The sequence below is a fragment of the Saccostrea echinata genome, unplaced genomic scaffold (genome assembly GCF_033153115.1).
Source record: "Saccostrea echinata isolate AGI-Se365-2 ecotype Australia unplaced genomic scaffold, CSIRO_AGI_Sech_v1 ptg000028l, whole genome shotgun sequence".
In the NCBI taxonomy this organism is placed as follows: domain Eukaryota; kingdom Metazoa; phylum Mollusca; class Bivalvia; order Ostreida; family Ostreidae; genus Saccostrea; species Saccostrea echinata.
The window spans coordinates 3,569,540-3,597,094 of NW_026889777.1; the positions used below are offsets into that span (position 1 = coordinate 3,569,540).

The 27,555-nt window shown below is 32.2% G+C and overlaps 2 protein-coding genes across 2 annotated transcripts; both read right to left on the minus strand.

Annotated features, from left to right (window-relative positions):
- Positions 1 to 43: 43 nt before the first annotated feature.
- On the minus strand, positions 44 to 7,345 carry LOC133193634 (fibroblast growth factor receptor 4-like). Its single transcript, XM_061329590.1, has 6 exons — positions 7,250 to 7,345; positions 5,430 to 5,593; positions 3,888 to 4,011; positions 3,533 to 3,693; positions 1,446 to 1,695; positions 44 to 578 (listed from the first exon to the last, which is right to left on the minus strand). The coding sequence occupies exons 1-6, from the start codon at positions 7,335 to 7,337 to the stop codon at positions 403 to 405; spliced, it is 963 nt and encodes a 320-aa protein (XP_061185574.1). The 5' UTR covers positions 7,338 to 7,345; the 3' UTR covers positions 44 to 402.
- A 1,065-nt stretch (positions 7,346 to 8,410) lies between these two features.
- LOC133193635 (fibroblast growth factor receptor 4-like) lies at positions 8,411 to 17,689 on the minus strand. The gene is made up of 7 exons (XM_061329592.1): positions 17,623 to 17,689; positions 14,662 to 14,828; positions 11,641 to 11,764; positions 11,075 to 11,235; positions 10,599 to 10,842; positions 9,996 to 10,079; positions 8,411 to 9,018 (listed from the first exon to the last, which is right to left on the minus strand). The coding sequence occupies exons 2-7, from the start codon at positions 14,686 to 14,688 to the stop codon at positions 8,807 to 8,809; spliced, it is 852 nt and encodes a 283-aa protein (XP_061185576.1). The 5' UTR covers positions 14,689 to 14,828; positions 17,623 to 17,689; the 3' UTR covers positions 8,411 to 8,806.
- Between the last annotated feature and the right edge of the window lie 9,866 nt (positions 17,690 to 27,555).

Consider the following 27,555-nt stretch of genomic DNA (forward strand, 5'->3'; position numbering starts at 1 on the left):
ACAGATAACAATGTGATATTCAGTTTTAAAAAGCAACGCTTCATTATGTTTACAATATGAATTTAATATGTATGACACTAAATATTATTTTCCTTTATATCTCATATTTTTAATTTTATGTTGAGATAATACATGTAAATTATTGATCTTCCTATTCACTGTCTCAAATTTTCTTCATATCATGATTAGACATAATATTCATTTCTGAAAAAGTAAGCAAAGCTTCATACATCAATTCATTTTCCATTTGAATCTAACGCTATTGTTGTTGATGAAAGCCAATGTTGGGAATTAAGAAAATGGTGAAATTTAGAGTAGAGGGTTATTACACTTCAAGCTGCGTCACTTTCTCTACAAATTTATGTACATAAAAAGATAATGAAGTATAGAAAAGTATGTGGATTAGCATGTAAGCGATTTTTGCAAAAGTGTCAATTTCTGTTTTTGTATAATAAGCATTTCCTCCAGAATGTCCACTGTCCTTTTCTGCAGATTAACTTTTTCCTCATTGATCTTTAGAAGACTCTGGCAGGCGAGAGAAGTGTTTCTGTCGGTCTGATTCTTTTTGGTGAAATTTCCTGCCAAGAGGAAACAATATCATATATTTTGTGTGAATGGAAACATCTCAAACATCTAAAAACATTCCTTGAAGGGTCAGATCAGAGCGACCTTTCGATTAGCCAATAAAATCGCCTCGCCACCGAAATGTTGGCTAGTAGCCTAGATATTTCTTAAATGGTTACTTACAGTCTTTTACAAATACAAACAAAACAACTTTCTCTCAATTCTAAAGCAAAACTGTCTTATCTTCATCTATTACATTTCATTTGATTGATTGATTTTATGTTGTTTTACGTCCCATTCGAGAAATTTTTCACTCATATAGAGACGTCACCATATACCGGTGAAGGGCTTCAAATTTTGACCTTTACTCGGCACTCAGGGCCATTGAGCAGTGAGGGATCTTTATCGTGCCAACGCCTATCGTGACACGGGGCCTCTCATCCGAAGGACCCGCAACTTTCACTTCAAAGTGCCGAGCGCATGGCGAAGGAACAGCTGCTACCCATTTTTTATTGACTTAGGTCAGTCGCGGCCGAGATTCGAACTCACGACCTCCCGATCACGAAGCGAGCGCTACATTTCATTTGAAGGAAAAAGTTCGAGAAAAAGCACTCTGTGGGAAATTCAAAACATGCTTATTATATGTAACAAATCATTCTCTCAGGTTATATAACTTGTGCAAACAATTCCGTGCTATTTCTTGCATGAAAAAATGAAGAAAGAATATATGAATACACATCTAAATGATACACCGAATGATCACTTACTTGAAAAAAAAAACAATTAATTTTCCGTAGTTTTCAACAGTTGTGAAATAAGAAATCTAGGATTTTATGCTAATACAGTGAATAGTACATCAAAACCTTTTTCACTTATGATACCTGTTAAAAATGAATATGATATCACAGGACTTGAAGTTGTTGGTTGCTCTGTAGTTGTTAAGGTGGTAGTTTTTGATTTTTTGTTAGTGGGGTTTGTAGAAGCTGATGATGTGGTGGTGGTATGCCTAACTGTCAGCCAGACATTAGCGTACTTTATCCCAAACAAATTCCCTACCAGACATGTGTATTTTCCAGCGTCTTCTGTCCTAGCATTTTCAATAACCATTTCTGGTCCACTGCTTAGAAAATTCTAAAATTAAAAAAAGAAAGAATGCAAAAAAGGATATCAAAATTAAATGATAAGAAGTAAATTCAGAGAATTGTGGTCCCCCGCTCTAGGGGTTTTGTTTGTTGAGGTTCAATGAACCAATTAGCATATGAGAACTGTGTTGTCTGTTCATCATGCTAAAAAATTATATATTTTTAAAGTAATATCTTCAGGGGAAACTTAACAACTAGGTACTTTTTTTAAAGTAGGTCAAACTTCAAGGTCATAATGTAAAAATTCACAGTACACTTGGAAAGACCTTGATACAGGTAATGCACAGGTAAAATGTGAAAGCCTATCTTTTCAGGTACAAAAGCTTCGGCCAAGGTTAAGATATTTGAAGAGTAGATCAATGATCAACGTTAGAATCAAAAACAATAGTACAATCAGAAAGGTATTGTCACGGGTATTGCATACATGTATTATTAAATAATAAATTACTTCCATTCAGATGTCGACTCGATATATCACGGTGAACTTGAAATAAAAGACACCACAGAGTCTGCCACATCTGTTTCATATTTGGATGTTTTACTGACTATAAAGGATAATGGCCAACTAACAACTAAAACAACTAAATTGTTTTCCATCATCAACTTCCCTTCTTTATGTAATAATATCCCGCTATAACCTGCATCTGGTGTTTACATCTCCTAAGTTATTCGATACTCAAGGGCATGCTCCAAGGACGATCAATTTTTAAACCGAGGTAGGCTACTGACAGATAAGTTGATATTACAGGAATTTCAACAACCTCGTTTAAAATCAACATTTCGTAAATTCTATGGTTGTTATAATGATCATGTAAGCAAATACTCGTATAACCTATCATTGTATTTTGGATGACGTAATTCATACCAATTGTTAGGTCTTTGTTTTCATACTGAATTTGACTACTGAATGTTCCGTCTGCCTGATCAATACATAGGGCGGTGTGACCGGTCAACAGGTGATGCTTACTCCTCCTACCGACCTGATTCCACCTCGGGAGTTTCCACAGATGTGTATTGTTTATAGATGTCTTTGAGATCGATCACTGTTATATTCACCTTTTTCGTTACTTAAGAATTTTTTAGAATCATAATTCAAGGTCAAGACCATGAGGTCTAATATCAAAGTATATTCAAAAAGGTCTTTTCTTACGTAATGCACATGTGAAATATAAAAACCCTATCTTCTCTCATTCAAAAGTTATTACTTAAGTTAAAAATTCTGAAAAGGAGGTCAAAGTTTTAAAGTAATTAGGTGAAAAATAATTATTCATTCTGAAAGGTCTTGTCACATATATGCAGATGTGAAATATGAAAGCCCTATCTTCCCTCATTCAAAGGTTTGACCAAGTTTTAAGTTTTGTGAGTGACAGACAGATGAATGGACAGCTAGACCGACGCCAGATAGACCGACAAATGAGATTCAAGCCCCCGCTCTTTCGCGGAAGCAGGGAACAAAAGACGCCCTAGAAAATTATCTAAAGAAAGTGCAAAATCAGATGATGGACCATTGATAGAAGTTAGGTCTCAAATTTATTAGAGACTCTAAAGACACTACTTGCCCACAGTATGAAAATAATATTTTAAAAAGATTTTGTATCTTTACAAAAGCTACAGAACAGCTTCAAGGAAAATCATTTAAGTATACAATCTCAAAAGCTGTAGACAATTCCCAGATTAATAGTTTCTAATACTGGTGTTACTCTGCAATTTATTTGTCACGTAGTTTATTTATTTACATTTATTATTATAGGAACATATATATTATTTATTATTTATATTTATTTAAATATTGAGTAGTGCGGTGATATGGTTAAGTACACACATACATTTGTATCGAATCCACTTGCAGAATCACCGTCAGTGTCCCGCTTCATCCACTCAGTGGTGGCATCTGGGTCATTCAAGGCGCGGCATCGGAACACCACCCTCTCTCCCTCCATCACTGTGGCATTCAGTGGCTCCTCCAACTCTAGTGGCCACGGGATTGCTAAATACGGGATTGTAAATAGACTGATATATATCATATTAAGAAACGGAAGCAAATTTTATGTCCTGTTTCTCAAATATAAAATCTTCTTTATGATAATCTTTTGCTTAATCGCTGTCAGTTATGGAAAAAAAAATCAAATTTAAGATAGTAAATTATACATTCTGATCTAACGAAAACAAATATACGCTTACGTTTAACATCCACAAAGAACGTGAATTCTAGGCTGCCCTCTGAATTTTGGACCACACATTTGTATTTCCCACTGTCTGATGTCTGTACATCATTAAAATCCAGGGAAAAGCGTCTGATCTTTGTCTGAAATGTGTCAAATAACACAGTAACAGACATTGATATACAAAATAAAAACATAAAAGATTAGAACCCTGAATAGTGATATTTAAGACTATTAGAATTTTTAACTGATCATCTATTTATAGTAGTCACAATTCAGTTTTTCAAACCGATCTGCGTTACACTGCACATTTTTGCCATATATGCCCCTTTAAAGCAACCTAACTACTAATGAAGTACAAATAAGAATTTACTTGAAAATTAAGAGTAACGAAGAAGTACTAGTATATATAAGTTCATGTTTCTGGATGTGAATGCTATGGCGGATCATAATTTGCAAAATTTTGTATTTTGTACATTTTGACCACTCTAGTTTTGGCCTTACTTTAACCTTATAAAAATCAATATGAGAATAGCATTTTTCTTTCCTGTAAAATTATATTCAACCAAGATGTCTTATCCCCATTTTTTAATTGAAAGATGTTGCCGTCACTTGAGCTCAGTCGGTAGAGCGCTCGCTTAGTCCCGTTTAAATTAAGATTGACTGTACCTACTGATTATAGTTTAAAGGAATCAAACTTTGATCCCTACTCCTCATTAGGAAAAAGCAGTACTTTATTACAATAATACGAGTGCTGATCCGTAAAATTGTTCAAAAGTTTGCCAGAATGAAAAATAATCATCATTGCCTTCTAAAATTTGCACTAATCTTTAATGCATTTTTCATCAATATGAATAATAAATTTCAAATAGATGTTTGCTCAAATCAACAAAATATGTTATGTGTGGTATCGCCACCAATGTTAACGTCAAGGTGTCTATAACAACCTCACGGTTCGTCTTTGCTTTAAAAAATTGAATGACCCTCACTTATAATTCGAAAATTTGATGCATTTAATAAATTGTCCTTTCGTCCTCTATAAACAGGCGAGGGACCAATCTCGCAAACTTATGGGAACTTTTGAAGATTTGTATTAGTAAGTTGGACAGTAAGTTATAGTAAGAGCAGTGCTCTCACTATATTCAACTAAACACGTAATCTTTTTTTGACGCGGAAAAATTATACGCCTTGAAATTTTCAAATGTTGACAAAATCGATATTGACTTCAAAAACTTATAATTTTTACTTCAACATCCTCTATAAAAAATTATTTTTGTCTATATTTTATCAAAAAATTAAGATGTACTGAGATTTTATAATAAATAATGTTTGCTGAAAATTCCAGCTTATCGGACGCATTAATTTTCAATGACAACTTTGTCCACGTTTTTTTTCCCGAACAACCCTCGTATTTGTGAATATTAACCTGTTAACGTATTGTAGGATTTTTTTTTTTTTCAAAGTTTTCTGCAGCTTAAATGGCAGTGTTTAAAATCTAATCCTTTACCCATGCCCAGAAACAAAGCAGAGTAAAATTATACTGTAATTCGTAATCTCGTACCTTTGGCCTCTGGCTAGCACCAAACAGGCTATCCTCTTTGTACCATATTACTATTGGTTTAGGATACCCGTATGCTGGACAGCTCATTCTAATGTCACTTCCTGATGTTGTGGCAATCTTTTTATCTCCATTGTATGGTCTAGAATTGGGTTTCCATTTTGGGGCTGTTAAGAATAGGTGAACATAGCATATTTATTTTTGAGTTTTGAAATCCTGTGATAGATTTTCTCTTATTTAATTGTATCAACTTGTTTGGTGTATATCATTAGTGAACATAGGATCTCAATTGAGGAACCAATATACTTCAATGATTAATTCTCTGATGGATGTCCTAGTTATGAATTTTGCAGTAGTCTGTGAAATTGAATGCACTATTTGTGAACTTGTTTACGTCGGGGAAATCAAAGATTAACTTATCAAAAGAATGTCAGATACAGGTTTGAAATAAATAAGGGATCTTTAACATATTTTTAAACATTTAAATTCCCTTGACTTCTGTTCTTTCAATGTAGGACAGTATTTTGAAAAAAAGATTTACCATTTCACAAATAGTCCTACTTTCTCTGCTCCATTCTATAGAAAAGCAGATTGAGAAACATTTGATCAGGAAACTGGGCCTGGGTCCCTTAATAGTTGCAACGGCCACATTTATGTCAGCCTTTTACCTATGTACGTTTTGACCTTCTTATTTTTTTCATGCTCCTTACTGTAAGTGTGAATGTCATATGATACATTTTCCGGTTGAACTTTTGAAATCCGAAATCATACACATTGAAAATAGACTGTAATTGAAGGAAGATAGTTGAGGATCTCGATGAATTTCACGTGACAATAACTTAACTGGCTTTTTATAAGTAATCAGATGTTTTATGCATTTAATTGAATTTCCTCATGTAACATTAAGTAAATAATAGACTTTTAAGGTAGCTTTATACACTGCAGGCAAAATGTTCCACTATGCACTGGAAATGATGAGTCCAAAAAATATAACAATGTAGATTTTCAAAAATATGCATGATTTTGTACATTTATATTTATGGTAGCCGAAGAGAAATTTTACAGTACAATTAAGATGTCTTAAATGATACATCTCCAAATAATAAACAAAAAAAATTGCAGGACAATTCGCAAGTATATTAAATTCATATTCATATTTGGATGTTTTAATGGAAAAAGATATTAATGGTCAACTTACAAATAAACTTTATGATTAACTTGATGTGTGCAACTTTTTTATCATCAACTTCTCTTGTTAATGAATATCATCTACACTGGTGTCAATGTGCTTCGGTTTGATTAACTTGATGTGCAACTTTATTATCATCAACTTCCCTTTTTACTGATTATCACCTGCTTTGGTGTCAGTGTGTTTCAGTTCATTTGGTAGTAAAAGCAATTTCAATGCGTGAAGTTTTAAATCGAAGCAGGCTTCTGATAAATTAGTTGATGTTACAAGGGTATCAGCAATCTTGTTTATTATCAACATTTCGCAAATTCTATGGTCGAAACAATAACCTTGTCTGCAAATACAGCATGTTGGGTTGATACTGACTTACGTTTTTAATACAGATTGTTAGATCATTATTTCATATTAATTTGTCCACTGTTTGCTTCCTTTATCTGAACAAGACAAAGGGCTCACGGTGGACTTGACTGGTCTAAAGGGGATCCTTATTTTCCAATGACACCTGATCCAACCTCTGATATTTTCATTGGCTCGTATTTGCACTGCTCTCAATCTATATTTTTGGTTGAATATTGAACATGATGATATTTCATATTCTAAATCAAAATTGAACGATGTGTTTGATAGAACTTACCTCTTTTAATCTTTTGACCATCCACTGGCAATGCAGCATAAATGTTACACACCAGCAACAAGGTTAATAAATGTTGTAGAGGTAACATAATGATAAATGTTTTTAAAAAAATCAAATCATTTAACTATGAAGAAAGCCGCAGTTATGTTATGTTTGAAATGTCTTAATACTTATCGACCTTGTTTATTGTAATTTATGCTCCTTACCGTAAGTGTGAATGTCATATGATACATTTTTTCCGGTTGAACTTTTGAAATCTCAAATCGCGTACATTGAAAATAGACTGTAATTGAAGGAAGATAGCTGAGGATGTCGACATAGTATAGAGTTTTTCCGGCTGAAATCTGAGATCATACACACTCATAATAGTCTTTATCTAAGGGAAGATAGTTGAAGACCTCATTTGACAATGAATTAACAATAATTTTACAGATAATCAGGTTAATATATTTATAACTATTAATTTTGACATTTTGTTTCATTTCTTTTGTAATGTTAAGCAAGGACCACTCTTAATAAATAGACTTTAAAAGCATCTTTATTAAAACCACTCGAAAAAGTACCATTTTTCTAATAGATTAAGAGATGAACAATATACACATATTAAAATCTTTTCCTCTATATAAACAAATGTTCTTTTCAAACTTTTTTTCTAAAATATTCGGTCATGACGATTTCAAATCTTTGAAAGATTTGATTCAGAAAATCGCAGAGATTGCAAAGTTTTAATGAGTGACAGACCGTAATAAAATTTTGTACTTTAATTTTGTTGTAAATATTGGAGCTAATTGCCAGAGCTATTTTCTTTTGATATTTTTCTCTTGGTAATATTGCAAGAATTCGGATAAATTTTGAAAAGTATTCTGAAGTTTTCTTTTTTATCTTAAGAGTAAAGTTGGTTAAAGGAATAAATAACTTCAATATATGATAGCAGTTGTTTTGATACATGTCATACTTATTCAAACAGAGTATTCTAGTCCGTTGTTGGGAAAATATAACATAACATGCATTATTTGACATTTCAACAAAAATGCTATCAACCAATTTTATAGCAACATCGTGTTTACAAACTGTGTGTTTCCATTTACGCTGAACACTGTGCTGTGTGGCCCCTTTTTATTATTCAATCACTCAGGCCGCAAGAAGGCAGAGACCATGAAATTTAGAATATTTGTTTTTTATTTGCCCATACATGCAATATACCAAAATCTCCATTGAAATTGTCAGGGCGGTTCAAGAGAACAAGCTGAACATGTTCAAGTTTTAACGAACAACACACGTCACAAGACAATGCACACAAACAGATTGCAATTTCACCAGAGAACTCAAATGACCTAACAACATTAGATTATTACATCAAGTTTCAATTTCTTTTAACATTATTATAACATGATACTATTTTGGTTGGCCTTGTTGAAACAGATATTTTTAGTACTGAATATGCTGATAAAAATTGAAACGATGTTGTTAAAATTGACGTGCACTACATCAGGCCCCAAAAAACTGCTTTTAAAGTTTTCTTGGAAAAGAAATTAGAAATTTCCCATCTTCCAAAGGTTATTCTGTAACTGTTAAGCTCCTCAAACGATATCGATAAAGTATCGCCACTATAGCCACCAATCCCACCAAGAGTGCAACGCCCGCCACCACACCCAAGATGACGTCAATTGTTCTTGCTTTCATAAGTCCTTCCTCATCTGTATGGGGCGGTTTTCCTGCTGGGGAGTCCTGGATACTGTTGTTGTTGTTTAGTAGAAATTGGTCCTTCTCTAACATAAAAAAAAATTCTACAGTTAACTTTAGTTTACTATAGTATCAAAGTTTTTTATCAAAGTTTTAGCTAAAGTGAATCAAACTTTTTTGACCATCAATTTCAAATTTTTGTATTTCATTTTCTAAAACTCCTACCGTATATCTATCCGTATATTAAAAGGAATTATTACTTGTATATTCACATATTATTTCAAAAAAATACATCGTTGATATATAATTTAAGAATTATTTTGTCTCTAAATCCTAATTCAAGAGTATATAAAGTTTTATAGTAAATCAAAGTATTTACTATTGTTAACTACAGTAAACTATGGTTAACTATAGTAAATTTTTGTTTGGTTGTCAGGAATTCGTCCTCTAAAAGGGATGTTTTGACAAGAAAAAGAGAAATTGATTTTTAAAAAGATGCTGGAGGAAATATAACTGTTTTTACAAAAAAAAAATGTCTTTAAAAAACATAAAACATTTTATGCTTTTCTATTATGATTTAAAGAACGCCGAGTGAAATAATTAGTTTAAGTACTGAAATATGACACATTAATATAAAACGAAACCAATACTTGAAATTTAAAAACAAAAGTACATATGAGTTTGTATCATCTTTTATATTGCAAACCAACTATTATTCGCGTCGTCTTTAATTCCCGATTCGTCAATTTGAAATCAATCCGCTACGATTAATTGTCGCTACTGGGCAAACATCCTCTACAAATACAAAGCAAAATAAATGGTTCGCGGCGATATTCGCGAGATAAAGTAGATCACCAAACTCGCGGATATTTCTCGCACGCGAATAATAGTTGGTTTACAGTATTCGGTTAAATGTACAAGGAAAGTTATAACGAAAACGTTCAATACTTCGTCGAATAATGAATTTTTGTTGAGATCAGATCAATTCCTAAACACAGCTGTACATTCATTCAAAAATGCTCCCAATAATCATGCTTTTGATCAGACAGAGAAAGAACCACACCTTCACTGTAGTTAAAGTTGGATAGAGTATTAATTACTCTCGGTCTAAGAATTCCATCATCATAGTTCTCATCAACTCCACTGCCTTTGAAAGTAAAAAAAAATAATGTTGATGTTCATACAATGAATTAACTTAATAGAAAGAAATAGTACATTGCATCAACAAATTGGTAGAATATTGCACCGTTTATTCTTAAAATACCAAACTGAATACCTATATAGGTAGATATTATAAAGCTAGATGTAGATTATTTATGCCAAAATATTTACATTCGCAAATGATTCCCTTATATAACACATTTGAACAAGACGCTTTTACAACTGTGTAAAACTAGGTTCGTCATGGGATCATAAATTGATTGTTTAGTCATATAAAGGATCTAGGTAATTTCATAGTGACGTCATAAGTGATCAACGCATTCAATACCTATTATATAAGTCTTCTTAATGGGTGCAATGGTTTGTTCACTCATAGACAATACACTATAACACTATAGCAGGGATTTTCATTAATTCCTAAACCAAGTGATTTTTAAATTTACTTTTGTAATAATATTAGTATGCTTAAAAGTGCTTCTGATCAAATAATGAGTTAGTACAATACCGAAAAATTCTTCATCATCTAATCCATTCATCTTGGGATCTGTAAAAATAGGTTTTGGAGTTATCATCGATACTGCTGGTTTGGTTTTTGTGACAATTCTGTCTTTATTTACTGTCAACAAGAAAACAGCAGACTTTACTTCGATAGAATACGTAGTAGAATACTCTATGGTACAGGTATATTTCCCTGCGTCACTGACTTGTACTTTCTCAAACACAATTTCTGGGTCATTGCACGGAAGGAACTAAAATAAAACATTGTACGAAATTCATATCATTTGACAGAATTAAATTAGGATGAGATTAATACAAAAACTTTAAATTTAACATAGACATAAATTGAAAGATCATTGATTGCGGAAAAAATGATGTGAAATGAACAGATGAAATTTAAGAGTTATCTTAATTTTTTGTCGAAAATCATAGATAAGAGAATTGAGACTTGAATAACTCAGAAAACTTGGGTTAAACACATACATCTCTACTGTGTGTTTCAGGATCAACAATGCTATCGTCCATCTTTTCCCAGTGTATATTGGCATCAGAGTCACCCAAAGCCATACAACGGAGGACCACCCTGTCTCCCTCCAGCACTGTAACTCTCCTCGGATTATCCACCAGTACGAGAAGGGATATTTCTAAATGTATGATAACACTGGTTTAAAGCAATATACAATAACTGTCTTCGTCAAATGCAGTATCTTTAAATTTATCATCAAGAGAAGATTTTACTTTAAACCGTTAAATGTAAGTTTATTTAATGTATCCACATAATTAATATGTCATCGAAATCTGAATATAATGTAGATAAAAATAAGTCGTTTAATACACTCAATTACTTACGCCATCTAATTAATATTTAGCTTAATATTATGCTGTCGCTGTAGTTGTTAACTTGAAAGAAAATACAATGAGAAGTTGTTATTTGCTTTTTGAGTGCTAATACTTGTTACTGTGATTTACTTAGTTTCTTTTTTTTTTTTTTTTTTTTTTTTTTTTTTTTTTTTTTTTTTTTTTAGAAATTTACAAAAACGCAATCTTACCTACAACATTTAAACGGAAGGTAAAGTTAAGACTGCCTTCTGAATTTTGGACCAAGCATGTATAGTTTCCAGTGTCTGATTTCTGGAGAACCTTGAGTCTCAAGTAACCATTTCTAGCTTTTGTCTAAAATTTATTTGACGCAAAATAAATTTTTAAAACTTTTAACTGGTATCTTAAGACATAAACTTTAAACAAGAGGCCCAAGGGCCTTAACGGTCATCTGAGTATAATACAGCAATTTAGAGGATCCCAGAGTATAAAATAAACTGATAGATGAAGCTTTGTTACCCAAAAGCAAGAGAAATAGGATGATCAGGATCAATGAAATAATTAGTCCAGTATTCAGTAACAATTTAAAAATTAAGTTATAATCTGTCCCCATTTATCACTATGCAGACTATTAACAAACTATTAGTGCTTCTGTACTATTTTTAACCCATATTATAACCTCTCACATTTGTCTCTCTTGCTCTTTGAAGGAAAACATTAATAAGATAAGTTATTTTTTATCTATCTATATTATATACAAGTCCACCTGATCATTCAAACTATAGAAGTACTTTTTGTATTATACAATAAAAATTCTTGCATAATTCACTTATTCTTTTAACTTTTCAAATGCATTACTTACAGTGATTAACTATCAAAAGTGAATGGCAAAGGGGATTAAATTTTCTCAGTAGAATACAAATAGATAGAGCCCTGGTCAGGACCAAATGTTAAAAAATCTGGTAAAAATGTCCTTGCTCATTAAAACTATTCAAATGTTTGCTTCCGATATGCCCAGGAGCAGAGAAGATTTTCACTGAAATAATGAATTTTCACTACAGATTCAACACAGCCTACCCTAACACCAGAACCCATGACCCAGGGTCATGAAATTCAAAAATTTGAAGAGGTACCCTCATCATCATAGCTAAACACTTTGTTGAAGATTTTCAAAGAATCAACACATTTTCACTATATTATCAATATACCCCCCCCCCTTCCAAGAGAAACACCAGAACCCCTGACCCTGAGAACAAAACTTTTGAAAATTTTGTAAGAAGCACCCTTGATCATATTAACTATGCACTTTGTGTACCTGCTTAACACCAAGGTGCAGACAGGACTATTTAATAGAATTAAAGCATTTTCACTATGTTATCAATAGAGCCCTGCCCTAACACCAGAACCCCTGACCCAGTGGCCATGAAACTCACAATACTGGAAGAAGCTCTCTTGCTCATTATAACTATTATCTTAGTTTCTTTGCTTTGTAACTAGGAGCAGAGAAGAATATTTTCAAAGAAATTATCCTTTTTCACTATATAATCAATAGAGCCTCCCCCCTTTTCACCAGAACCCCTGGCCCTAGGACAATGAATTTCACAATTTTGGAAGAGGTATCCCTGCTTATCATAATTATTAGAAGATTTTCGAAGAATTAATGCATTTTCTCTATATTATCAATGTAGGCCCGCCCTAAGACCTGACCCAGGGGCAATGAATTTCACAAGTATAGAAGAAGCACTCGTGCTTATCATAACTATGTACTTAGTTAGTTTGTTTAATACCCAGGAAAAGATAAGAAGATTTTCAAAGAAATAATGCACTTTCATTATATGATTTATATAGCCCCACCTCTAGCACGAGAAAACCTGACCCTGGGGTCATGAATTTCACAATTTTGGTAGAGGACTTATTTCATAAAGATTGCAAAGGTAAATTCATAAATTTTCCTTCAGATATGACAAAAATGTATTGACTATTAATTTTTAATGCTTCATAACTTCTTCCAACAAATTATTGGAATTTCGATTGGTGTTAATTCTGCTCCTTTTTAAGACGAGTTCTTTTTTATATTCCAATGAAGCAGAGTTTATTCAAAAATTTCTACATGAAAAGATAAAATCACTCGTGGCCTTAAACTCGACATTCAGATATATCGACGACGTTTTCTCAGTTAACAATAGTTACTTCTATTCATATGTCAAATCAATATATACCAGTGAATTTTAAATAAAAGATACCACAGAGATTGCCACATCTGTTTCATTTGACTATAGACGATAGGGACCAAACAACAACTAACTTGTTTGACAAACGAGATGACTTCAGCTTTTCAATCGTCAATTTTCCTTATTTATGTAGTAATATTCTGCTCTCACATGCGTATAGTGTATATGTTTCCCAACTTATTCGATACTCAAGAGCATGCTCTGAAAACGAAAAATTTTTCTAACAAAGACAGATTACTGACTGACAAGTTGATGTTACAGAGATTTCAACAACCTTGTCTAAAGTAGGCGTTCCGTAAATGCTGTGGTCGTTATGATTACCTTGTAAACAATCTATTATTCGGTCGTATGTTTCATACCAATTGTTAGGCCTTTGTTTTTATACTAAAATGAATACGGAGTGTTCCGTCTACCTGATCAATACTTCGGGCTCGGGTGTGACTTGTCAATAGGGTATGCTTACTTCTCCTAGGCACCTGATCCCACCTCTAGAATTTCTTTGGATCCGTGTTTTATGCCCTGATCACAGATTTGTATTGTCTGTAGATGTTTTGAGATCGGTCACTGTTCGTTATCTTCAACTTTTTCATTCCTATCTCTCTAAAATTGATTTTTTAGTGTATGATACATGTTGATTAAGGTGTATAATAATGCATTAAATTCGTGTTTTGTTAGATCAAAGAAAATACAATGCACTCTGATTCAAAACAAGAAAGAGGAAAAATTTCATTTTCTTAATTATGTGGAATAACGGTTATATTTCTCTATATCATGTTTATTACAATATATTGCTATAAAGATTATTTATATTAAACAATATTTTTATCTGATTGCTGTTTACGGATGGTAAGGAATTCAATCATACCAATAACAATAACACTTATCTTAAAATTAATACTTTCAAAATAATACATTCGATGATTTTGATCACAATAACAAAAATTTATAATATTAATGAGAGATATATTATTTTATCTTCATATTTCAACAATTAGATTTCCAATATGAAAAATTACATACCTTATGTCGTAATTTTTCATGAAACATATCCCCGTCCTTAAACCACGTTGTTTTGGGTTTAGGATACCCGTATGTTGAACAGTTAAGCTGGACGTCACTTCCTGAGAACTTGGTAATGCCGATACCCTTATTGAGTGGCCATGACTGTGGCGTCTTCCATACTGGAGCTTTTAAAATATATTGATTGCAGGATTATTAGATTAGATTTCACACGTACTTTATTTTCAATGAGGAAACTTTGAAGATAAATACTGATTTATTATTTTAATTTCGTCTATGGTTTTTTTAATATGTTGGTGTTCAGTTTTTAATTACCTTCGTGTTTTGTAGAAATATTTGAAAGGATTTTTTTTTTTCAACAAGCCTGGGTCATGGGTTCTGGTGTTAGGGTAGGGCTGTTTTTTTTTTCTTTTTTTTTTTTTTTTGAACAACAGGTTTACTGCAACGGACCTTGTGGATAAGCTTAAAGATTATTTGAGATATGACTTATAAGGTAGTTTCATTAGTCATTACCACATATTACTCCAAGTACTGCACTGTCTTAAACTGAGTAGAGTGGGTTGGGTAGAATTCTATTTAGGGGGATTCTTAACCAGACAACGATAACCAAGAGATAATTAGCAGGGGCATTTCTTTAATATCTCAATTTATAGCTAGCTTTGATGTGTGTGTAAGGCATAAAGACAATTAACAACATAAACAAAGAACTGCGAACGATAGTATTGTTCTCCCGCCTACCTCAAAGTCAGTTTTCAGAAGTTATTACATTTGAATGATTTTTCATATCTATATAGATATTTATATGCATTTACATAAAACATTACTTCTTTGGGAAAACAAAGAGAGATAACTCTATAATTTTGGTAAAACTTGTGTTTTTCACTATAGAAATCAACGGAAAACGGAAAATATTTTTAAAACATCAACCCCCCCCCCACCCCCGTGAAACAAAAATTCCTTTTTACAGGTAATATGAACTGTCATTTCACAATTTCATACCAAAGCTTTTTGTGTTTCACGGGTGGGGGGGGGGGGGCATATGTTTACAGACAAAAAACCACAAAAATGCTTATTTTTTCAACAATTTCAAAGGGGTTTACAACTAAAACATTGTATTTTATTAATAATATATGTTTAATTTTATATGAGTAAAACATAAGAAAAGATTTAAGGAACGTTTATTCATTTCCATGAATATTTTAAAATGTGGTGATGCTTTAAAGCCCGATTTCAATGAAAAATATCGTCTACCCCCCTTATTTAAAGAGCTGGAATTAGGGGTAAATAACTATTTAACACTGGTATTAAAATTATCAGTGAATTACCATTGAACTGTTCTTTGCATTCAACAAAGATTTTATGGCCAAATTGCCATTAGTATTGAATTAAATGGGTGTAAAAAGTAGGCGGGAATCGAAAGTTTGCGTGCGTAGTTCTTTAGTCGTACTTAAAAGCCTAGATTGACTTTAATAAGACCACTTATCTTTGTACAAACCTTGTACAAAAAGTAAATTCCGCATAGCATTATATCACTCCAAAACCTTTTTGAGCACATGACTGTTTGCTGAAATGGCTGTATGTACATTTTCACCGAAATGTTTTATTTGTTAATATTTTGTAATGATAATTTTGAATAACTGACTTCTACTATTATATATATATATATACATGTAGAATACATTTCATTTTTCTGTAATAATGAATCACTCAGGAACTTCAATGTTTTCCTTATTTCATACTTTAATAATTATTTTAAGCTTCCTCTGAAAAAAAGATCTGCAGAAAAAACATGCAATATCACTTTAAGTACATCATATTTTTTTAAAGATTTTTTTTGATATCTGTGAAACATTCAGTAATTACATTTCTCTAGTTCATCGTAAAAACAATTGAATAACTTTTTGTGCGTATTATTTCTAAACATTAACATTTACTTTTTATAAAGTTTAAGTTCTGTATTATGCCCGAATAGTGAATATTATATTTTTTTGTATATAAGCTTAACTTGAGGAAATAAGTATCTTAACGACTTAAAAAAAATAATTGAACTAAATGCAAATTCTGGAATTAAATATATTACTACTAAACAAAGGCCTAAACAAAAAGATATGATTAATTTTGCAATTCTATTATAGCCTTTTTTATATTCATTATGGATAATTTACTTTGTAGTACTTATGTAGTACTAAGTTTCATAAAACTTTTTTGGTGGAGAGGGGGATAAACACCTTTCTTGCTAGAGTGATTTTCACATCTTTTTATTAATATGCTGTTTCCATGTTTTGAGTATGGTCCAGTCTTCCTTTTTTATTTTTATTTTGGTTTGAATCAGGATTGTCTAAGGTCAATGAACGTGTAGAAACTACATTTCGTTTTAGATATCTTTTGCGCTTTTGAGTTATAACACGCTGCTAAATACAGGTATTACATATATATACAAAATGTTTTCTATGAAATTCTGAATAAGCCCATGTGGTAAAATATCCATCGCACCTGATGAGTACAAGAAATTTTCTCAAACGCAATGCATTTTCTAGACTAATGTGGCCGAGAAACATGCATTCCTAGATGAAACTCAATCACAAGCATTTCAGTTGAAATTTAATATGAAATGAGAAGACTTTAGTTTGAAAAAAAAAACATGCCGACGGATCAAAAAGACATGTGGAAGACATTTCAATGAAAATTATATTCAATTGCAATCTGTGAAAACTTAATTCATAGCTGCTAATCAGTTAATCGTGCAAAATGGGAACATCTAAATACTAGAGAGGAAACTATATTCATCATGATTTTGAAAACATGATAAAATTACAAAATTCATAATACATTTAGTCAAATTAACGATAAATTAAATAATAAAACATACAACTTAATTGATTTTTGAAATCAATACTGAAAAAGACAGCCGCAAGACATTCTGCATTATATTCCCTTAGTAAAATATTTCACAATACTTACGCTTCTTTTGTATTTGACCATCAACTAATGATGCAAGACAATTACTGCCAACCAGTAAATATATACCCAAACGTTCAAAAGGTGGCATGATACAAAATACATGTTACGTTCACGATTTATGAAAAGAATGTTTACTTTTTTTCATAATGCAAATTTGGTTCGTTTCCGCTATTTAAGATTTTAAAAACAGTTACAACATTCTTCCTCATGCTCTCCAATAAGAAAATGGAAAACAATCTTGGGCCAAAGTTTAAATGAAACAAGAAGGAAGCATTGTCAAAATCAACTTTTAAAAAACTTGACCAAATGTCAAGGAACACTTTATTTCCAAAGCCCCTAAATTTTCTAGCCGTCTCTCACAATATCTTCCGACATAATTTGAGTAACATTTATAAAGGCGTGATAGTGCATAGATTTAAAGAATAATAATTAAAACAAAAAATACAAAAGGTGTATTTCATAAAGTAAAAGTTAATACTGTTAGCACTGTTCGGTGGGGATTGTCCTTCCCGCGACGGCACTGCCCAGAAAGAAAATTTTAAAAGGTTAATAAGAAGTACCCGGTGTTAAATAATTTGCTGTGATGCACCAAGAAATTATTTTATTTGTTTATTGTTTAACGTCCCTCTCGAGAATTTTCACTAATATGGAGACGCCTCCACTTGCCGGTGGAGAGCTGCAAATTTTGGCCTATACTTGGCACTCAGGGTCATTGATCAGTGAGGGATCTTTTTCGTGCCAACACCTACTGCGACACGGGACCTCGGTTTATATCCGAAGGACTGGTCTCCACGTCCCACAGTGGGATTCGAACCCGCGACGTAAGTATCAACTCCTTACTCCGCGACTCTAAAACGAACGCTCGAACCACTGTGCCACGTGGGCGACACCAAGAATTTAACACAAACAAATAATGTTTGTTTACATGACAATATCAAAAACTGCTATGCATCGCATATGATACTGACAGTGCGTTCCAAACATATTCTTTTAACTTCTGTAATAAATCATTCCACAAGACTGTTTTTAAAGACAGGGATAAATCTAAAATTATAAATTGAAGTATGAATTTTTGACTTCATAAAATTTTCAACTTCAGTAGTAATTTATCTAAAGTCAAATCCCATATGGCATATATAATGTGCTTGATTTTCAATCAATCTAAATCTTCTGTTCGAAAATTTTTGTTATATAAATCAACACGTGAGCAAACATTTATAAAACTTCTTTTATTAAGAACATACTTTACGTATAGTATCTTCGATAATTTTGCAAGATATTCTACAGTTAATTAAATTTTAAAGTACATTCCGATGCTCTAAGACAAAAAAAAATCATAATACATTAACAGGAGTTTTGAAAAATGTCAAATGATGAAAATACTGATTTTTCAATGAGAAAGAGACTAATTATATACTAGTAGCTGAAGCTGATATTTCCTCAAAATGAGTTCTAGAAGTTGTATACATCGTCATAAGAGTCTCATAAACGTGTTTGATTTTCAGGAACTAGAGAAAAAGTTAAAAACAACTTTAATTTGCATGTGTCCTTTAGTATTTATGCACTGTGTTTTCTCAATAACAGACTAAAATATAACTCAGATCCGGAATACTACAAAGACATGATTAAAGAACAATTCCGTATTTTGATAGAAGAGGTGTCCTCTCTCAATAATGTAAAAACCAAGTATTTAACAGATATGGTTGGCTACATAATAAAATATACACTGTACACACTTGTTAAGATATTGAGCTTTGTTAGAAAACAAAACTTGGAAATTTTTGTGGATTATTTTAAGATATTATGATTTGCATATATTTTATTGCACATGTGCTTTGGGACTGGACAAAAGTTCGAAAAACTTAAATACTATAAGATATCATAATGACCCAATTGAATATCAAAAGATATTCCAATATATATATGAGTAATAGAAATTGATACATGAAATTTCAATACTCGAAGAAAGCATGCATAATGATTGTAAAATTTAATCAATTCATATTTCTCTCCTATAATAAAGAAAGTTGAGAAAAGGACAAAAATACCCATAAAAGTCTCTGAACCCCCATAGTTTGAAAAAAAAATACAATTCAGGTTTTATTAAACAACATGCTCATGTTGTCAGTTGTCGGAGTTGCCGATTTATACAAATATACCAGCTTATTTTCTCATCCCTGAGCTTACTTAAGTCTCATTTCCTGAGGTGTTATTCATATTTTCTCATATTGGTGTGTATTTGTATTATATGACATCTTTCTCCGATTGGAATAATATACCACAAACATTATCACGAGCACGACCCCCACGGCCACACCCACGATTATGTAAATTGTATTTGAAGTTGTTTCCTCGTCTGCCTCATCATGCTGTGTTGATTCTTTACTGGTCGGTGGACGTTGTATGTTAAATTCTGTTAAGATTGTATTTAAGTTATATGACTGAGAAAATTGAAATAAATATTAATATTGATCACTAAGCCTTGCTATTAATAACTAATGAACCTTTAACATTAATCCTGAAATGATGCGTTCCCTTAGGTCAATAAAGAGAAAGGGGGTAAATAAAATTATAATATGATTGAATGATTCAAACCTCTCCGAATTGCTGACATCCAACTTTGTAGAAAAACACTACGTTATATCATCGTCACACGACCTTCCAGGTTAACAAAGGGATTTATTTTTTTCTACATTGGACTCAAAATAGAATGGGAACTTCTATACTGATACGATAAGTTCACCGGCATTCGACTTCTACTCAGATAAATGTTACATTCAGCACGTGGTATTTGTATGTGTGTTAAAGATTGGGGCCGGGCATAGAAGGGTGTGCCCCATTTCTCCTTATTTTAAAAATCAAATGTTTACTATATTAATTTAGGATAAACCTTTCATTGCAAGAAAGCTTGCCTTCCCCCTTCACTTTTTATATTCAAATTCCTCCAATGTTCATGGACAATACATCCTCCCCCCAAGGAAATACGACTTTGGAGTGTGGAGAATTCTCTCTTTTATGCTTGTCAGTGATTTCTTTATAGGTACATTGTCAATTATTTTCCTTCCTGCCCCCCCCCCCCTTTCAAAATATATACCATGTGCCTGACCATTTATTTTTATTCTGTCAGACAATTCCAAATTGATGCAACTGGTTATGTTTATTTTAACCCTGCTCTCTCACTTTGTTTAGCCAGGACTTCAACACATGTAAACAATTTAAAAAAGATACCATGGCTCGCTTAGCGAGTTTGTATCATTTAATCATTGAATATTGTACTTCTCAGGTGACTAAGTCGATATATTGACCTCAAAACAGCAATATTTGTATATTATCACATGTTTATTCCTTTATACGGTGGATATAGCTTGGGATATCGTTTTATATCCAAGGGTGTGAAGTCACAATGGTTTTTGTCTGAATTTGATCAAGTCACATATTGTGGATTTACAACAGTAAAACAGTGTAAAATATGTAATAGCTATGTGTAAAACACGTGATAAAAAGAATCTCCTATGGTTTGTGGTTAGATACGAGGTTTTTTAAATCCAACTCGTTGTGTGTTTTTATCCCCGAGCCTTAGCGAGGGGATAAGAACACACAACTATTGGAGAAAAAATCATATCCAACTACAAACCATGGGAGAACTACATGTATTGCCTGTTCTCGTTCTTTTAAAAATAAAATATTGATTGCAATTGCTCATTGTTTTTGTTAGTCTTGATGATGAAATTGCACCTTAAATGCTAAGAAAGTTAAAATTATATTACTCTCAAGATCCTAGTTGTCTGTGGTATCTGGGAAATGTATCATAGAACTTTTGGGTTATTGGTCGTGGCGTCGTTGTAATGGTGGTGGTTGGAGTAGTGTTGTTTGTTATTGCTTCTGTTGTGGTGGTTGTTATTGTGAAGTTGGTGTTAGGTTTCACTGTGGTGTTTGTTATATTTCTGGTGGTTGTTTTGGCATTTTAAGTGTGTTCTGATTTTTACATCAAATAATGGGCCAAATTTGGCCATTATCATAACCCCTCCTTTAATGCATTCCCAAAATTAACATGTTTTCGAAATGTGAATTTGATATCAAGAAAAATACTTTGTTTAACACATTCAATTATTTACGTCATTTAATTAATGTTTAACTTAATATTATGCTGTAACTGTTTACTTGAAAAAAGTATGATAAGAAGTTGTGATTTGCTTTTGAATTGTAACTAAGTGATGCTGCTTCAGTTTCTTTCTTTTTTTTTCTTTCATTTTTTTAGCAATCTTACCTACAACAACCAAACGGAAGGTAAAGTAGACGTAGACTGTCATCTGAATTTTGGACAAAGCAAGTATAGCTTCCGGTGTCTGATTTCTGGAGAATCTTGAGTCTTACGTAACCATTCCTGGCTATTGTCTAAAATTTAATTTAAGCATATTAAATTTTTGAAACTTTTCACTTTTTGTTAAGACATAAACTTAAAAAAAAATAATAATGACTCAAAAAAGATCGCAAAAATAAATTCATAAATCTTTAAGTTTACCCTTCAAATGTTACAAAAATGTATTGACTATTAATTTTTAAAACTTCAGAATTTATAATATATCATTTCTTTCAAAAATTTCTACATGAGAAGAGGAAGACAATTCCTGTTGCCTTAAACTCGACATTCAGATATATCGGCGACGTTTTATCAATTAACAATAGTTACTTACATTCATAGGTCAATTCGATATATCCCTGTGAACTTGAAATTAAAGACAACACAGATGTCTGCCAAATCTGTTTCATATTTTGATATCTTACTGACTGTAGAAGATAAGGACCAACTAACAACTAAATTGTATGACAAACGAGATGACTTCAGCTTTTCCATCGTCAACTTTCCTTATTTTGTAGATATATTCCGCTATCACCTGCATTTGGTGTTTACGTCTCCCAACTTAGATACTCAAGAGCATGCTCAGAGTACGATCATTTTTTTTTAAACCAAGGCAGGCTATTGACAGATAAGATAGGCTTTCAACAACCTTGTTTAAAGTCATCATTTCGGAAATTATATGGTCGTTATGATGACCTTGTTAACAAATATAACCTATCATTGGGTCGTATTTTGCTTGACGTGTTTCATACCAATTGTTAGGTCTTTCTTTTAATATACAATTTGCCTACGGAACGTTCAATCGACCTGATCAATACATAGGGCTTACTGCCAGTGTGACCGGTCAACAGGGGATGCTTACTCCTCCTTGACACCTGATCTCATCTCTCTAATTCCCAGTTGTCCGTGTTTTATGCCCTGTTCGGAGATACGTATTGTTTGTAGATGTTTTGAGACTGATATTCTTCGTTATCTTCTTTTTCATTCCTTTCTCTCTAAAATGGATTTTTTTGTGCATGATACATGTTAATCAAGGTGTATAATATTGATTGAATTAGAGATTGTTAGAACAAAGAAAATGCAATGTACTCCGATTCAAAACAAAAAAGAGGAAAATCTTTATTTTCCTTCTTATGTGGAATAACGGTTATATTTTTCTATATTATGTTTATTCTGTATATTTCTGTAGATTATTTATAATAAACAATATTTTTTTTAAGATTGCTGATTACTGATGTTGAGGAATTCAATCATACTTATAACAATAACACCTCTCAAAAAAAAAAAAGACTAATCTTAAAATTCATTTTCCCAAAAATAACATATTCAGTGATTTTGATCGTAATAACAATAATATACAATATAAATGCAATAAACAGGATTTTATCTTCATATTTCAAATCAAATTTCCAATATAAAAATTTATATACCTTAAGTCGTAATTTTTTCAGGAAACACATCTCTGTCTTTGAACCACGTTGTTTTTGGTTTAGGATACACGTATATTGAACATGCAGTTAAGGTGGATGTCACTTCCCAAAAACTTGGTAATACTGATACTCTTACTGAGTGGTCATGACTTTTTCTTCTTTCATGTTGGAGCTTTAAAAATACTGTAATCGTTCTTTTTTTAAACGGATTCATCATTCCGCGAAAACAATTTCTGTTCAATCCACGGGTAGAAAATTATGCAGATTTCTCACAATGCTATTAGTCGCCCGCGTGGCGCAGTGGTTAGAGCGTCTGCTCTAGAGTCGCGAAGCAAGGAGTTGATCCTTACGTCGCGGGTTCGAATCCCACTGCGGTACGTGGAGACCGGTCCTTCGGATGAGACCGTATAAACCGAGGTCCCGTGTCGCTGTAGGTGCTGGCACGAAAAAGATCCCTCACTGCTCAATGGCCGTAAGTGCCGAGTATAGGTCAGAATTTGTAGCCCTCCACCGGCAAGTGGTGGCGTCTCCATATGAGTGAAAAATTCTTGAGAGGGACGGTAAACAACAATCAACCAACCACATTGCTATTTTATACCTTAGATGTCCTTTAAGTACTCTGGGACAAATTTTTTCGGAGAATTTGTGAACGCGTACATATAACGTAAATTAAAACCACGCGGAAACCGTTCTTCTACAGTATATTAATAGCAAGAACATAATATCATTAAATTTCAGACGTACTTTATTTTCAATGACAGAACTTTAAATATATATATTGATTTAAATTTATATTAAACTAGAATTTAAAACAAAATTCAAGTAAATTAACTTTGATTGTTTTAAATAGGTTGGTGTTCACTTTTTATTGTTTTCATATGACAATTTATATGACAAATAAGATGACTTCAAGTTTTCCATCATCAACTGCCTTTATTTATATAGTAAGATTCTGGTATCACCTGCATATGGGGGTTTACGTCTCCCATCTTATTCGATACTCGAGTAAATGAATACTGTCAACTTTTAAACCGAGGTAGGCTACTGACTGATAAGTTGATGTTACAGGGATTTCAACAGCATTGTTTAAAGTCGGTATTTCGTTTATTCTTTAGACTTTATAATGACCTTATTAGCAAATATAACCTATCATTGGGTCGTTTTTTGGCTGACGTATTCCGTACCAATTGTTAGAATTTTTGACTACGGAACGTTTCGTCTACCTGATCATAGGGCTCACGGCGGGTGTGACTGGTCGACGGGGTTACTTGCTCCTTCTGGGCACCTGATCCACCTCTGGGATTTCTAGGGTGTGTATTTTATGCCCTGTTCACAAATATGTATTGTTTGTAGATTTTTTTTAGATCGATCACTGTTTGTTTTTCGCCTTTTTCATGCAATGAGAATTTTTATAGAAACATTTGAATGGGAACTGCTGGATAGGCTTGTAAATTGAGATTTGACTTGTAAGGTAGTTCCATTAGTCATTACCCTGTACTTCAAGTACTGCATTGTCTGAAACAGGGAGGAGTGACTAAATGGGTACAGCCCACTAATTGTTTTCCCATAGGCTGCAATGTTAACGTTTCTTCACATAGCAATGTCCCTAATTTTCGTTCAGCATTGAGTGACCCCTCAAATCAAAGCACATCAAGTTGTCTTTCCTTGCTTAAAATCTCGAGGTGGCATGTCAGATTCGTTTTCCGGCAAAATGCGTCTGTCTGCGTTAACCTCTGAAAATGAAAGTGAAAGTAGGGGATTTCAAGACTTCTCAATGGTGTTATAACACCCAAACTCAATAAATTGGTGCAATTCAAGATATTTTTTCTTCAAAAATCGACTTTTGATTATCCATCTGCTAACAACATTTTCGGATAGATTAACATATCAAGTTTGTATTCCCAAAGATTTTTCAAGTTAAGTTCATTGGTTAAGAAATTACGTCAATTTGAAATAAAGGTGTATTGTTGATCATTATTTGCTGAGAAACAAGCGTTACGTATTATATAATAGTTTTCCTTGAAGATTTTAGGATGAAACAATATAGAATATAATAAATCCTCAATGTCAAAAGCAAATCAGTCTATTTACTTTCGTGATAAGACAAAAAAGCTCAACTGTCATAATGTATTTTATGAATTAATGCAGTCAAATTGTCGTATTATATTTTTTCTTCAAATGAATTTGACACATCTCTAAAATTTTATATTTCAAATATGCCTCAAGAAAAATCAAAACTGCCCAGCGCAAATGGGAGTTCTAAATGAATAGAGGATGCATTTATAGAAACGTTAAATAAAATGTTGTTCATGAATTGTGATCTTGTTTTTATTTACACTTTCAAATGCAACAACGTTCGTATGTAACGAATGTTTCATGAGAAGTAATATTTACTGTTTTTAAGATTAATTCCAACAAAATGGACCAATTCATGAGATGTAATTTCTGCTCTACTTGTGCCATTATATTGAAAATGTCAAAAGAAATCATAATTTGAACTGCGTCATTTATATCATCGTGTCATATTTTCCTTGAACTGTACTATATGTACAAACGGATAAGAGATATATGTAAAATTGTCTGTATAGACGTTTTAACAGAACCTAAAATAATGTAAATAACAATTTTTCTGATGACTTTTAGCTTGAAATCATTTAACCATTAATGGAAACTTCCTTCGTATTTCTGCTTGGGTCAATGCCAAAGTTCAACTAAAATAAAATTCTGAAACGTACGTTACTTAACATAAAATGCGAGTTTAACAGTATCAAAATTATAAGAGAGAAACAAAAAACCCTGATGTAGATTCAGAATAGAATCTCAAGCCTTTGTTTAATCAATATCATACGATTCAATCTAAAAATTTCTTTCAAAATAATTTCAATTAATGTTTTTCTTCAGAATTAATGTGTGTGTTCAATAATGCGTCTTTAGAATCAGTTTATATTAAAATTTTATGCAACTTAAGCTTAAAATGATACAAATCAATCAATAAAGTTTACATTCGAACAATTAGTCATGAAAGAAATTCTGTAAATATTGTTGCAGTTTTGATATATGTTTTGTTAAAAATTTCGTAACATTCGTTACCTTCGGTAACGAATGTTTCAACCACTTTCAGGACTAATAGAGGACATTCAGGTGCAGATTGATACTGGTTGCGTAGTTGTTGTCGGTCGTTATATATAAATATTAACAGTTACATACTAATTCATTCCATTTGATTCATTGTTATTGCATTCTAGAAAACAAACTCACCAACACTGCCTAGACTTCAGAAGAAAATCATAAAAAGGCAGTACCGTACTCCGGATGTCAAAATTTGAATACTGGCGCAAAATATTTGACTACGTATATGTGCAGAAGATGTTTGAACTCATAAATCATTCTTTTTTAAGAGGTTTGGTAACGAATGTTTCGGTAACGGTTGTTTCATTTAATCATTTTCTCTTAAATAGTAAGCTAACAATAAGACATTGTTAAATCATGGTTGGAGCATGGAATACAGTTGTTGGATAGAAGAAAAAGTATCACATGTTTAACTATGATATCATTCTATTTCATCTATTAAACTAATACAACGAATGTTTCATGCCTATCCATACGCATGTAAAATAGGAAGATAGAATGTAATTTCAAAAAATTGGTAACATATACAAGGCTTTGTACCATTTATTTTTAATTTTCAAGAAGTTTACTTCAAAATAAAACGTATTCCAATCTTACAGGCATACAATACCGAATACACATACTATATTTAATGTCACAGTCCGTTTTTATTTTGTTTCTGGCGACATTGGGATATCAAATCAAAGTTTGGTAATATATTTGTGATTATGCTCAATAATTTATTAAAAGCATTTTACAAATAAATGTTTTGAAGACATATGCTATCTAATTAAAGATTCAACTGTTATTTGTACAAAAAATAGCCATTTAAGTGTAATTATTCGATGTTGGCGACAGTAACGTACGTTTCAAAAAATCACTTTATGCCAAATAAAATATCTCAATATGATTTGTTCACTTCATTTTTATATTTTTGCCTTAAAGGTTACATATTCATGCATTCATTCAAAAAGTATTTTCTTTGACATTTCATTATTTTTTTACCCTTAACCCCCAGCGACATCATTTGCACCA